Below are 13858 nucleotides of genomic sequence, written 5' to 3'. Positions count from 1 at the left end.
GATGGTGTAACGTCGATGTTGTATTGCTTGGCCCCGCCGGGAGACAGAAATTGACGAGAGTCGGTGAACTGTACAAGAGGAGCTGCACTTTATTGGACACACAATCACAGCATATTATGTACAAAACATTTGGTCACACACATTTCCTCACGTAATGTCATCCACACTAATAAATTAAGTCCAGCATCATTTTTTTTAATAAATTGATTTTATATATTATTTTATTTATATTTATAATAGATCTATGATGTTACTATTTATTGTTTATGTCACACTAACTACAAACTCTGGGCCAACGCTCAAGCGATCCCATCAGACGTCACACGACCTAACATGCCTGCCTTTGATTCACACACAAAATCAAAAATCTCAACTTCAACACGTTTTTGGGTTTAATTCTTTTTTTTTTTTTTTTAAAGAGAAAACATTCATTATAGATGTAGTATTTTTTCTTTTCTTTTTTTAAAATCATCTTGACTGCACCGTGCAATTGCTTGAGACGACACATGCGTTAGTGGTGTTTTAATACCTTTGAATCTGTCATTCTACGCATAAATAATATTTATCAATCAATACATTTTGCTTTTTGGACATAATTTCTTGTACCGGCTAAAAACGACTTAGTCTATTTACACAATTTTTGTTTCTTCTACTTTGCGATGCTGTTTGAACTTCCACACATTCATGTAAAAATACAGTACATACTATATAGCACATAGTTTTAGTGTATTGAAAAAAAAAAGATACAAGTTCAAATTCTTCATTGTTGATCCATCTTGGTGCTTCCGCTTTCCCGACTTTTTTTTTTCCTGCTTAACAGCGTTGCCGTTTTGCACGCAGACTGGTCATGTGACCTCATACGAACTTTGTACTCAACACCACAGAGTGGCACCTCCAACAGCACCAAAACACGCAAACACAGCATGGAGTGATTTTTTAAAATACATAAATAAATGTTAAAAAGACAAACAGAAAATAAAAAAATATTTTTTTTCTTATTAAATAAAAAATGTTTTGGGCCACCAATTCCTCAATACATATATTATAGACACATGTCCAGACTGAAAATCCTAGAAAAAAAAAAAGGAGCTATGTATATTACAGAGCCTATACAAATATAGATTTTAAACAAATATAATTTAAAAAAAAACCCACGCATATGAAGAAATAAGCTCCGTGGGAATGCGAAAAGGAAAAAAACTAAAATCTGTACAAAATGATCACACTTTTAATTTATAAAAAATGAAGCAGTGATAGCATTTTACAGTTTAGTCTAAGTCGATACTGTACGTATATATAAATATTTATATCATAATAACACTTTCTTTCATAAACGAACATCATACACGCACATCACACACACACACACACACACACATATATACATATGCAAATATACATATACATGTACATACATATATGCATACAGTGTTGTAGGAAGGTTGAGGTTGTTGGTAGCGGGGTTGTCCAATACGCGTAGCTTCCACGTTTAGCTTCTGAAGCAACTGCTGCATTTCTTAATTCCTACTTTTTAATCTGCAAAATGTGTTAAATGTGCTCTTCGGTCATAGTGTTGATGTCCGAGGTCAAAGGGAAGTGAAACATAGTCGGGGGATCACGGATGGTTTCACTGTGCATTCAACGGCTTTCGCAGGAAATACTTGAAATTTGCTTCCACAAAATGATGATTTGTGATGTTGACAGTGCAATGTGTTGCACTTGTGCTTGTAAAGAAACCGATTTCCTCGCTGGTTCCATGACCACATTGTTGCTTACTATTATTCATACTTTTCATGTAATGATTATAATTTCAACATTTGTATCAAGGGTGGGAAAAGATATACCATAACAACGAGGCACTCTAAAGGGGCTTTGCAAGTCCAAAGCTCCAGTCGACTCGCTGGCTTTCAAGTCCGACTTTACAGGGAAAGAAAAGAAGAAAAAAATCCTTCCTCATTGTTATCTCGCCTTTTGCTACATGACGTGATGACGCGCATGCACTCAGAGGTAACAACGAGGCGTTCTAAAGCAGCCACGTCAGCCGAAAGAGTCGTGGCTCAGGCTCTCAAGTCAATCTTAGAAGAATCCACACTGCTTTCTTTGGCGGCATGATGTATGCGTACTCGTGGCTGACAACGAGGCACTCTAAAGCCGTAATATCCGAAGGGAAGGTGATTTCCACCACCCCCCCCCAAAAAAAAGGAAAAGAAAAAAAGTCCAACGATAATTGAAAGGGTTTTTGTGCATGAGAAAATAAAAGCAGTCCAGCAGTGCTTTGCCAATCGTGCGGATTGCACGAGCAGAATATTGGCGCTAAACGTACAAACACACTGTGACACTTTTGTCCACACGTCATGTTGTGCTTTGTCATTAAAATGTCATTAAGAGGCGACTGCGCTCACTCGTTTCAAGTCTTGACGTCCATTTTGATCTTTAATAAATGTTTGGCGTAAAAGTCGGCCCGATAAGCTGCTTATAAGGAAGGCTGCTTCCCAGTGGACTGATGTGACATTACAAGTGACGCTTATTGTTTTTTTCTTTTTTAAAGGGATAACAACGCTTGTGCTTACTTGGAGCCTTTTTGACGCCTTAACAATATGAAGTGGGACTGCAGACAGGGCTTGTCGTCTTTGGGGGAGCTTGGAGTTTTTTTGCAATGCCAATGATTGTCTTAATATTAACATCTTAAATTAATATTGGAGATAGGCGTATTCTAGTTGTCCTTTGTGAAGTTGTAGCTTCATTTAGATGTGCTGCTGCCTAACATAAAATGACTACAAATCAGTTTTTCATGGCAGTGCGGGGGCTGGGGGGGGGGGGGGTTGCTCTTAAGTTCTTCCACAACAAATTCATCCAAGCATGCCTCTTTTGCATTGACAAACGACAAAAAAGGAACGTTCCCAAACTGCCGTTTAGCACCATCCACAACGTCTCGCTGTAATCTAACTCATAACATATATTTAATATATATATATATTTTTTTTAAAGGTTTGAACTAATACTTTTGTCTGTCAAAGAATCATGTAAACATGTAAACAGCACCACTTCAGCTTGAGCTAAAACACCAAATAGCTTTACAATGACACACAAACACACGCATGCGCGCCAATAAATTGGAATATGGAAGAAAAGGTCTTCAATTTTTTTTTATCGGTGCGCACTTCCTAACCAGAAGTAAGACAAGAATATTATGGATTTTTTTTCCCACTGATTGCCCCATTATTCATGAAAAAAATATACAAAGTATTTTCAAGATTGTTTTAGCTTCATTAAAAAATACAAATAAAATAAATTCCCCAAAATACCCATATTTTTTTCCCGCCAGTTGCCCATCCCTGCTCTCCTTGAAAAGATTCATCCTGGAAAATACTTTTTGGATTTTGCTTTGTGGGCGTTTTCATTCTAATTTAGAACAAGGGCTCTCAAACTGGTCTTGCAGCCTGTGGGCGTCCACAAAATAATTAATAAATGATGTTGTATCGGTTTTTTTTTTAACTTACTTTCCAGGAATGGAGTATGCAAAAAATGTTTTTTTTAATTGAACAACTGCAAAAACCTTTGCACCATATTGCAATTTAGTGAGATGCACGTTTGTGTAGCGTGGACTCACGTGGTGATGATTCGAGCACTTCTACTTTTTAAAACAGGATCAGCTTATACCAGGTGGGAGCTCAAGGAAGGTCCAGTTTTGTGCGTTGGGGTGAGAATTCCCTCGGTGGACTTTCACTGCTACCGTCCATTTTTGCAACCGCTCAGACTAGACTTTGGACAAGGTGGGCGACGTGAGCGAAGTGGGCGAGCAGGGCGACAGGACGGGCGTGGTGGGCGAGGACGACGAGGACAGTGTGGCCGTGGGCGTCTGCGACGAGGAGGAGGCGGGCGAGGGCGAGCGGCTGCTGGGCGAGGGCAGGGACGATGCGGACGCCGACGCCCGTTGCTGCTGCTGCTGTTCGCGGAGGAGGCGGTGCTGGCGCAGGGCGGAAGACAGCAGCAGGGCCTCGGCGCTCAGGCCGGCGGCCGACAGGCTGGCCAGCAGCGCCTTGGCCTGGCCGGGCGACGCCCTCAACGTGGGGCCTTCCGCCCTCCTGCGGCGGATCCCCGACTCAACGCCCGCGGCTCCCTTCAGGTCAGAGGACACGTGATGAGGGGAGCGAGAGTGAAGAGGACGTGGGGGGGGGGGGGGGGGGGGGGGCGATGAAAAAGTCCGACAAAGTGGAGGTTGCCTGCGCACACATGCTCACAAGGTGCTCACTGCTGGGGGGGAGGAGGGGGGGGGCGGTTATCGTGCGTTGACGAGGCGGGCGGGGTCACGCCACCACGGGGAAGACGGGGGGAGGAAGAGGAAGAGGAAGGGGGGGGGACAGAACAAACAAAGGACACATTATTTCAGGCGGACACGAGCATGTGCGACGGCCTGGGCGCCATCGACACATGACGACCAACACAAGTTTTATTTTGACTTTTAATGACGAGTATGCATTAAAACAATTCAAAATAATCACACGTGTAAACGGCACAATCACATGTAATGAAGGGATGAACCACTAGATGGCAATGTTTGAATACATCTCGTCTAATGGCGCCACCGCCAAGCACATTTGGTTTAGTGTACTTCTCACTGTCTTATGCTCCAATTGCGCAATTACTGAATTAAAATTTTTTTTTTTTCTTTTAGAGGCTCCAACAAACTGCAAGAAGGTTTGATTTCATAGTGAGGCGGAACGGTCCAACCCTTTGGCCTGTCCGGACGCCCGTTTGTGGGGCGAGGAGCGGGGGGTGACAGATTTTAAAAAGGAGTTTGAGTAACAAAGACTGGAGGTTGATTTTTGATTTCATGTAGAATCGCTTGCAGCTTAGCCATCAACATTTCTCCGGTAGGTCCCGTGGTGTCACAACATTTAATGTCGCATCGAATATAGTATCGAATATTTTCCAAGTTGCTCGCCCAACGCCGTCAAATTGCACTTGTGAACTCGTATGGTACTTCAGGCAACTTAAAGCCCAATTTTCCGCAATATGTTTCCTTCAAGTAAATCTTGAAGGATTAGAAAGGCCAAGTAAAGCATGATGAGATGTAACCTCAAGTCTAAAAATTTGGCATGTTGCTGTTACGTTAAGAATGCACGAGGGCTTTGCAGCGAAGGAAATGGAAGTTACTGAAGCATGTCAAGCTAAGCCACTATGATTTTTTTTGTTGTTGCTTTTATACAGGAGGGAAAAAAAAAGTAATTCATCAACATCACACGAAACTTTGGTGGCCTCAGATTGAGATGGGATTGGTAGAAATCCCAGTGGCACCTCTTCATCCTCTGATTATCCGGGATGATGATGATGATGATGATGAGAAGACGAGTGAGCGCACTCTTCATCCTCGCTATTTCCTCTCCTTTATGTCCCGAGCTTCCGCCTGCCGCAATTTACGCCCGCCAGCCTCGCCGCGAGCCGAGCGGATTCCCGTACTTGTCTCATGAAAGCCAAATTAATCTCATTATTTCAGCATGACGCCGACTCCCAGCTTGCTATTTCTCTTTTTGTCTCCATTTGAAAAGACGCACTGAAAAGAAAGTGTACGGACACTTTAAGCTAATTGTGAATCTAAACGCCTCTCGAGGGTGTTAATCATGTGACGTCAGATAAAGATTAGAGCTCATTAAAATTTAATAGTCGATAGATTTTAACCTGTGTTTACTATGGTTTGAGCAGCTTTCAATTTTTTTAAGCGGGCTAAATATTTGATAAATTATTGTTTTCATCATCATCAATTTGCTAGCCGGCGTTAGCATATTAGCAATTTTTATTCAATTGTCTGTTATGTTTTCTTTGTGTTATTTGATAAATCGATGTAATCCATAATTGAAGTTGAGTAAATACAAATTTTTGAATGGTTCAAGAATGAAACACAAAAAAAAGAACTCTTAAAAAGTACTGATGTTCGGTTCCTTCGCATCGCCTCAGTTGTCATTATGCTACTCGTTTCTATCATGAGGATGCTTGTCATCTTTGACGTCAAACCAAAAAAAAGAAAAAAGGTGATTTGCATCCTGGTAAATGATTAGAATCGCAAAAGTCGAGCGGCAACGATGCGGAAAAACAGGCTGATTACCAGAGCGCCGTCTCATCAAAACAAGGCGGCGGCGGCGAATTTGACGGCTTATCAAGATGAAAGTTCCACACTTGGTGACAACCAAATTGGCTTTTGTCAACTGTATGTTTGTCGTAAAAGCACAGAATCTCGTCGATGTCGACAATGGACCACCATGATGAATTAGTACAGACCAAGAACACATTTTTACCAGGATACACGCACTTGGAAAGAAAAAAAATTGCTTTTAGGTATGTTGAGGCCCCGGAAAAGGTAGGAGGGATAAAAAATAAACAAAGAATCCAAGGCAGCCTAGTCATCCACTTTTTCATGGTGAATTCTCAAAATTCCAATAAAATGTTGATGCCATTTTCCAACAATACACAACGTAGAAAAAAAAGAGCTCGGAAATTTAGCGGCAAACATTTGTCAAGGAGGCCTAACTTCAATTTGAGCTCATTTAGGCAAATGGGCGTTCGAGCCTCGGACGTGGCCTAAAATGGCCGCTTCAAACCAAAATGGCCGTCTTCCAGTTCAAATGTTTTTTTTTTAACACATCAAACATCAAAAGGTTTCTCTGTCCCCTCCCAACTGAAGGCACGTTCCTGACGACAGCACGAACGACGACTACGACACGGAGGAGAAGTAACATGCAGGTGAAGTCACCACGACATTCACACACTTTGGCGATGCGTCGGGCGTACCTGATGCTGGCTCTTCAGGAAGTCTTCCCTCTTGCCGCCTTTGTACTTTTCTGTGCTGTTCTGCTGCTGCAGCTGCTTCAGTTTGGAGGCCGGAGTGGGCGGGACCTTGCACAGGGCGCCGTTCCCTCCCTGGAAAAAAAGAATCATCGATGAGTGATGACGCACATAAAAGGAAATTGACCAGAAAAGCTTCTTTTGTTTGGTTGACAAGCTATTATATGCAAAAAAAAAAAAAAAGGCGGTCAAAAATTAGAGCGTCTTCTTCTTTCCTACTTAAAGGAACTGAAACCGCACTTGTACTTTATCTTTAATTCTACTTAAATGCAGACTGGCAGGACTTTTGCCGCCGCTGCAAAGACGAGAAGGAGGCGCCGTACGAACGTCGGCATCGTGTCGGCGTTAATACGAGATGAACTTCACAAGCTGCCACGCCGCATCACTTTTGCCTTCCAACACAATCACGAAGAAGCGTTTGGAGAGTGCGTCGGCGCAACGGTGCAGCGAGTGATGCAACCACAAGTGTGGCCGTGATGAAACAACGCGAGAGGACTTTGAAATCCTCCGCCGTGCCCGTGGGAAATTCGATCCCGAATCGCATTCGTGACAGTCCTGCAATGAGTGGGCGCCTGCACTGACAGCAACCGGGAAGGCTGCTATCGTGCACGAGGAAGTTGCTGATTTTTCAAGGGCCACTCGTTTGCTGTTCTGTATTCAAATATTACAGCGCTATTAATTAACGAACGTATTGTAGCTCATTGGCCAGTTAAATATGACGCAGGCAGTGGCGCTTGCTGAGATGCACAATATGTGCGGGATTGTTGGGATGCGACAGGAACTGTTATTTAAAAGGTATGGAAGCCCGTTTCAGTCCAAAAATGAATTTGGATTTTGTGAAAATGTTTGTGCACTGTCCCGAAAAACACATTCAATAACCCCATCAGAAGGAATCGGAAATATCTCCATTCTTTCATAATTTGATTAAAAGAAAATTTGATACATATTGAAAATATATTGTATCGGTATTTCAAAATTTGACAAAAAGTGAGGTAACATTTGAGTCAGTACATGAAAAGAAAATTGGGATGAAAAAAACCCACCTATTCGCTGTTTTTGTGCTCTGATTAAGGCAACTGCAATATTGTCTTTGCGCCATCAGGTGTCATCATGATGCCAAGGCATGACGTTGATGTGCGTTGAGATTGCTTTTATTTGGACATAACTACTGCAGTGCCTATGGCGACTATTGGAAATTAGAAAACATTTATGGGACGTGGCTTCACTTTTTAAAAATAATTCTGCGGCAGAAATAGGCTTCCATCATTTTAGTATCACACTGAAACAGTGTCATCATTTTCACAGCACAACAAAGATGAAAATTATTTTGGTGTGGAAGCAAAGAAAAGACAATAAAAAATAAGAAGTTTTTTTTTTTTATTGTCAGCTTAAAGCATGAGAGGGGTGACGACGGACAGATAGCCAACAGCCAATCACAGCGCAAGACCGGTCTGGTGTCTGTCCCGCCCCTTTCCTTTGCTGAGCCAATCGGGGAGCAGACATCAGAGGCGTGAGAAGTCCCCGCAAACCCTCACAGAGGAAATGAGGAAAAGAAAATGTCGGGCGAGGAGGCGTGAGGAATGAACCTGTCTCGACGTCGGCGGCTTGGGCGGGACCGGCGGCTTCTCGCTCGCGTCGGCGCGGGAGCCTCCGCTGATCTCCTGCAACGTGTTCTCCAACTCTCGAATGGTCTCCTCCAAGCTGTCCAGCTTCTTGTAGGCGCTCTGGCGGACATTTCCTCCTGGTCTGGACTGGATGGAAGCCGGGTGTGATGTCGAAATGGCATTTCCATCGGGAGTTTTAGTTTCGTTGATAACTTGGAGTTTTAAAACCGCGTCCCCTGTCTCTATCCCTCTCCTCAGAGCCGTCACCAGGGCGCCCCGCTGGCCCGTTTTTCTGGGCTTGGGCTGCGGCGGTGACGTCTCCAAAATAGAAAGCAGGAGCACGTAGGCCTCCTTGAGCGTGGCCTCCTCCTTGAAAAGCAAAAGCTGAGGCCGCTCACTCAAGTGCGCCTCCGGGAGCGCCGCCGTACGCGGCGAGACGGTGCGCGTTTGCAAAATGACTCCCATGGCGCCGCTCAGCTCCCGGACCTCCAAGGGCGACAGCGCCCTCACCTCCAGCTCGGTCAGGAGCAAAGTCACTTCCTGTTTGACGTCGTCGCGCTGAGGAGGTGACGCGCTCGGCGTCACGGAACAACGTGGCGCATCTCGGACGGGACACTCGGTCAACGTGATGTGCGGAACGTAACGCAAAGGTCTGCCCTATAAATCAGGAAAGCACTCGGATTCATTTGGGAGTGAAAGACAAAAATGGCAGAGCAACTAACTGCGCTCCAGACATGAAGGAATGCCGAGCGAATATTCAAGAAGCTCTCAAGCAGGTCGATTAAAAATGAGGCTTTGCGACCCTCCACGATGTGAACCAACGGCGTCATCTCTGTCACATACGCGGACCCCGCCGGCCGGACAGATGGCGAGCGCATCTGCCCGAGAACATGCGAGGCTTGTGAGCTTGCAGGGTCGCATCGCGACGGAAACGGAACAACTTACCTCCGACGGGGCAGAACTTTTCTCTTGCTCCGCGTCTCCGGACAGCGTCGGCGGCGTGGACGCCGGACGAGGATTTTCCGACACCGTCCTCCTCAGTTTCACGTGAGGCTTCTGGCTCTCCGAATCCTCAGAGTCGGACTTCTGAAAGCAGGATGGGAAAAGCACTTTTGTGAATTTTAACTCGGGCGGATCGAGTTGGAAGAAAAATCTAATTGAGGATATTTTTCTCGCCTTTAATATTGTGATTGTGACCCACTTCAACTTTTCAAAATTGCTTTTTACTTGTAGAACATTGCAACCGTACCGTCCATCGAAATGGAACTTTTCGGTGAATTCTGAGCGGACGCCGATTACCTTGACGCTCTTCCCGGGAATGAGTTGCTCCCCGCTGCGGGTGATCAAGCCCGGAGAAGACGGGAAACTGCGTCTGGGTGGCGGGGGCGGGGGGGACTTGGAGGGTTTCTCTGTGCGGTAGCGAGGCACCGTCAGCTCATCTGCGGATCGCCAAATTACATGAAAATCAGTTTTGCTCACTAAAAATAATCAGAACAAATTCAAACATATTTTGGGTCGGATGTCTCAGAGACTGCCCGCAGCTATTTTTGTGCCGTCTCACAAGTCATCCACCACAATAATCCGTTTTCCAACGCAATGGAGTTATCAGATAATCTGTCAACTCATTTTTTGTATTTTTCGCCAGTCTGGATAGTCTGTGGCACAATGCTGCCTCCCACAGGTCAGTTTTAGTACTACAACAGTCATCTAGTTTGGGAGAGCTTGGCACGAGTTTGTGTGTGGTGCGATGTCTTGGTCCGCGGTAGGATTCCATAGACTGTAAGAGAATATGAAAGCGATTTTTTTTCCCTTGTCGTGTGTGTGCTCTGTCACATTTTAAAAAGAGGTGATGTTAAAAATCAGCATGCGCGTACCTCGCTGATCTAATTCGCCGCGGTGGCTCGCGTACCTGCAACTTCAAAGCTTGCATTTAATATGATTAAATTATTCAACGAGAAATTGGTTAACACGTGGTTTTATTCGCAATGCATTTTTTTTTCCTTTGATCTCACGCGTAAGACGCTGCCAGAATTTTTGCTCCACTCCTCACCAGATGCCAGCCTTGACCCGCCTTCCTTCTTCTGCAGGGGCTTGCCGTTGACGGTGCGCTGCTCGGGGGTGGCCGTCCCGCTCGGAGGCGCCTGCGAGCACATGGCGTTGGCGGAGGGCTTGATCTGCTTGGCGGCAAAATCCAGGTCCGGGATGGCCTTCATGAGCTCGGCCTGCGTCTCCTCCAGCAGCCGGTTGATGTCCTGAGCGCTGTACTGCGTCAAGCTGGCCCGCTTCTCCTCCCAATCGCGCTCGGCCGCCTGCAAAGACGACAGATGATGTGGATGATAAGAGGATGGGAACGGGTGGGGGGGGGGAGTCCAAATGATACGCACCAGGCGAACCTCGACGGACAACGCCTTATCAGCAGCGCTGCGGCGTTCCAGCTCCTCCAGAGCTTTGCCCTTGTGAGGGACGGGCGGGTGATTGTCCTTGTGCTGTCCCGCCGGGTTCCCGTGATGGCGGCGGGCGAGGCTTGCGTGCGGGCTCCAGTTGGACAGGCTGTTGCCTCCCCCGAGGTCGTTCATGGCGAGCGGCGGGCCGGTGGGGAGATCGAAATCCGCAAACTTTCTCAGCTCCTCGTTGTGCCTGGACGACGTGAAGTCGTCGTGTTTCTTCCACGTGCCCTCGTTGGCTTGCCTTGGAGGGCGAGTCAAACGCATCCATTTTAGCAGAATGGAGGGAAAAGTGGGGCCTTCATTTCAAAATCATTTGCTGATTTTGTTTTTCAAACAGATCATGTTAATTTATTGCAATATACTTCAGAATATGTTGAATGTGTTTTATTTCTCCAGTAGTTTGCGTTCGCGTGTTGTGAAGAAGTCAACTAAAGTGAGACATGCAGATTAAATTATGACCACCAGGTGGCTCCACCTCTTTTTCCCATGGGGGGAAAAAAAAAGGAAGATTTTCTTCCGGGTGAGGCATTTATTTACGGGCTACCCTTTCTCTTCAGGAGTGCGAACGTTCCGAGAGCCAAGATTCCTTTTGTCTTGCCTCCATGTTGCATACTTGCGCATGGCGTTGAGGGTGTCCGTGATGGTCTTGCAGCGTTTCAGCAAAGCGTCCAGCCTGTGCGGCTCCTCCTTCAAGAACTTGACGGCCTCCACTTCCACCCGCAGCACCACTCGCATCTTGCTCTGAAGGCTGGGGAACTGATCTGCGGTGCAAGGGGAGACTTCAGCTCACTTCGGTGTTTGGCGCAGAAGTCGATGAGAGCGAGTCAACGTTTGACAGACGGCAAGTGGGAGATTGAAAAGGCGAGCGGGCGCCGAAAGAGTCTGACTCACTCTTGAGCTCGGTGAGCGTCTCGCCCAACTTTCGAAGGACGGCCGTCTTCTCCTCCAGCTCCTGCACGCTCACCAGCTTGTGGTTGACGGACGACTCCTTCTGGATGTCCTCCACCGATTTCTCCAGGTCACTGAGGGGGAGGAAACGCGCAGAAGGATGAACGCCAGCCACCGAGCGCTCCGCTGCTCTTTTCAATTAACTCGCTCCATCAGCCGGCAGTTTCTGCAGAGGTTTTTGCGGCAAGTTGAACCGGAGCGGCGTGGGCGGGAATGAATAAGTTTGGAAAAGTACTTTTGTGGCTCGCCGGGAACACAAGGGCAAATACAAATTTAAACACGGCATCATTCAGAAGCGTTTCAACTTTGCTCAACTCAATATGAGTTTATATTTGGATTTGTTAAAGGAGACGTGTGTAAATGACAAGTCTGCAACAAATTAGTCCAACAATCACCAATTATAGCACACTTTCTACAACCAATTAGTGTCTTGCTGAAACCAGACTTTCATTACAAATTTCACCTCATAAATAACCACTTCAGTATTTTGTCAAATGATTCCAAAATTGATCATTCACGAATAAAGGAAGGAAAATATATCTATTTAGTTTAAAAATGTAGGAAATGAAAACAAAAAAATTGTTATCTTTGGGGTTGAGGAGGTGCCCCCCTGCTAACCCTGCCGCATATCTCGGTCAGCCAATGACGAGCATGGATTTCACGACAATGACAATTGAGGGCGGAGCTAGGGATTGTGGCTAAGCGGAAGAAAAGCCCAAAGTGTGGGAAAACAAGGGAGCACCCACACACCATCAAAAACAAAAAGGCAAAAAAAAAAATATTCATCATAGTAATCCCCCATCATCACGGGATTTATGTTACCTTTTTAAAGGTAACATATCTTGTTTGTTCGAAACTAATTCATAAAAAACATGATGGCCAACGATGTTCATTATAGAATGAATTTACAGCCATCATTTTCTGTGGGCATAAAATGCGGGATTAAAGAGGATATGACTTTCGGTAATCTTACCCCAAAAAACAAAAAAAATCGCCATTTGTTCTTCTTTCAGATTTTCACAATGTCAGCCAACATTTGGTTGTTTCCTGCGAAACCTCTTCAGGCATTTTTCTAACGATAATAGCTGACCATTTTTATGTTCTGATCCCCCTTGCTTGTGGCCTTGTGCTAAATTTGGGTCTGGTTACCTCAGAGAACACTGCGACGCATATCTGATGTGGCCATCTCAAGGTGGCTCTCAACTCTGCTTGTGCAGGAGCTTCAATTAGTTGCTCACACCTCACATCTTAATAAGAATCTGGGAACGCTAAGTCGGGCTTAATTACGCTTCCGGCTTTATCCGACGCCACCACGTGACTCACTCACTTGAATTTGCACTTTGTCGTAAAGCTTTTTCTTCTCGTGTCTGCGTGTGTGTCGGTACTGACTGAAGCTGCTGGATGATGAGCTCCTCCTCGTTGAGGTACTTGAGCCTCTCCTCCTCCACCAGGAGGCGCTGCCTCTGCAGGGGGTCCTCTTGCTTGCGGAGGGCGTCGGCCACTCGCACGTTCAGCTCGGCCTCGGTGCGCTTGAGCAACGTGCGCACCGAGTCCTGGTTCTCCAGCTGCCGGATAATGGGCCGAGAATTAGGCGTCATAAATGACATTCACAGCCAAAGTTTGAAAAATGTTTTTTGCCCTTATACACGCTGCAAAGTCTGGGTGTATTTTGACTAAAAATCACACTTCTAAGGTTCTTTTTTTTTGTGGCAGATTGACAGAGCGTGAAACTCCTCCTCGGCGTTCTGAATGGAAAATGGTCGAGAGCCGGCGCGGAGATGAAAGCACCCGGTAAGGGAGGAGGATGCGTTATGGATGAGTCTCACGTTCCAGGAAGTAAAACAACAGCACTCGCATTGCGGGTGACCACATGTGCTCTCGCCTACAAAGCCACCATGGGGATGCTTGCAAACGAAGGATGACATTGACACATTTGAGCAAATATTCACTCTTATATTATTGACAAATGCGCACGCCGGAGAAGAAGGCATCTCGCCTCGGTTGAATAATTCAGGAGCC

At 45.7% G+C, this 13858-nt stretch overlaps 1 protein-coding gene across 1 annotated transcript in view; it reads right to left on the bottom strand.

The window, feature by feature from the left end:
* Positions 1-66: 66 nt before the first annotated feature.
* srcin1a (SRC kinase signaling inhibitor 1a) overlaps positions 67-13858 on the bottom strand; it is a 59408-nt gene continuing 45616 nt past the window's right edge. Inside the window, 11 exon segments of the mRNA XM_088317749.1 lie at positions 67-3763; positions 3765-4120; positions 6787-6915; positions 8427-9101; positions 9390-9530; positions 9744-9883; positions 10495-10753; positions 10829-11132; positions 11505-11652; positions 11783-11913; positions 13229-13404. Coding sequence (XP_088173875.1) covers positions 3730-3763; positions 3765-4120; positions 6787-6915; positions 8427-9101; positions 9390-9530; positions 9744-9883; positions 10495-10753; positions 10829-11132; positions 11505-11652; positions 11783-11913; positions 13229-13404 — 2493 coding nt within the window. The 3' untranslated portion in view covers positions 67-3729.

Source organism: Idiotropiscis lumnitzeri, chromosome 15, assembly GCF_059441095.1.
Source record: "Idiotropiscis lumnitzeri isolate Australia: NSW breed Sydney's pygmy pipehorse chromosome 15, RoL_Ilum_1.0, whole genome shotgun sequence".
Taxonomy (NCBI): domain Eukaryota; kingdom Metazoa; phylum Chordata; class Actinopteri; order Syngnathiformes; family Syngnathidae; genus Idiotropiscis; species Idiotropiscis lumnitzeri.
Note: the sequence above shows the minus strand (reverse complement) of the source record. Positions and strands in the feature narration are given on the sequence as shown.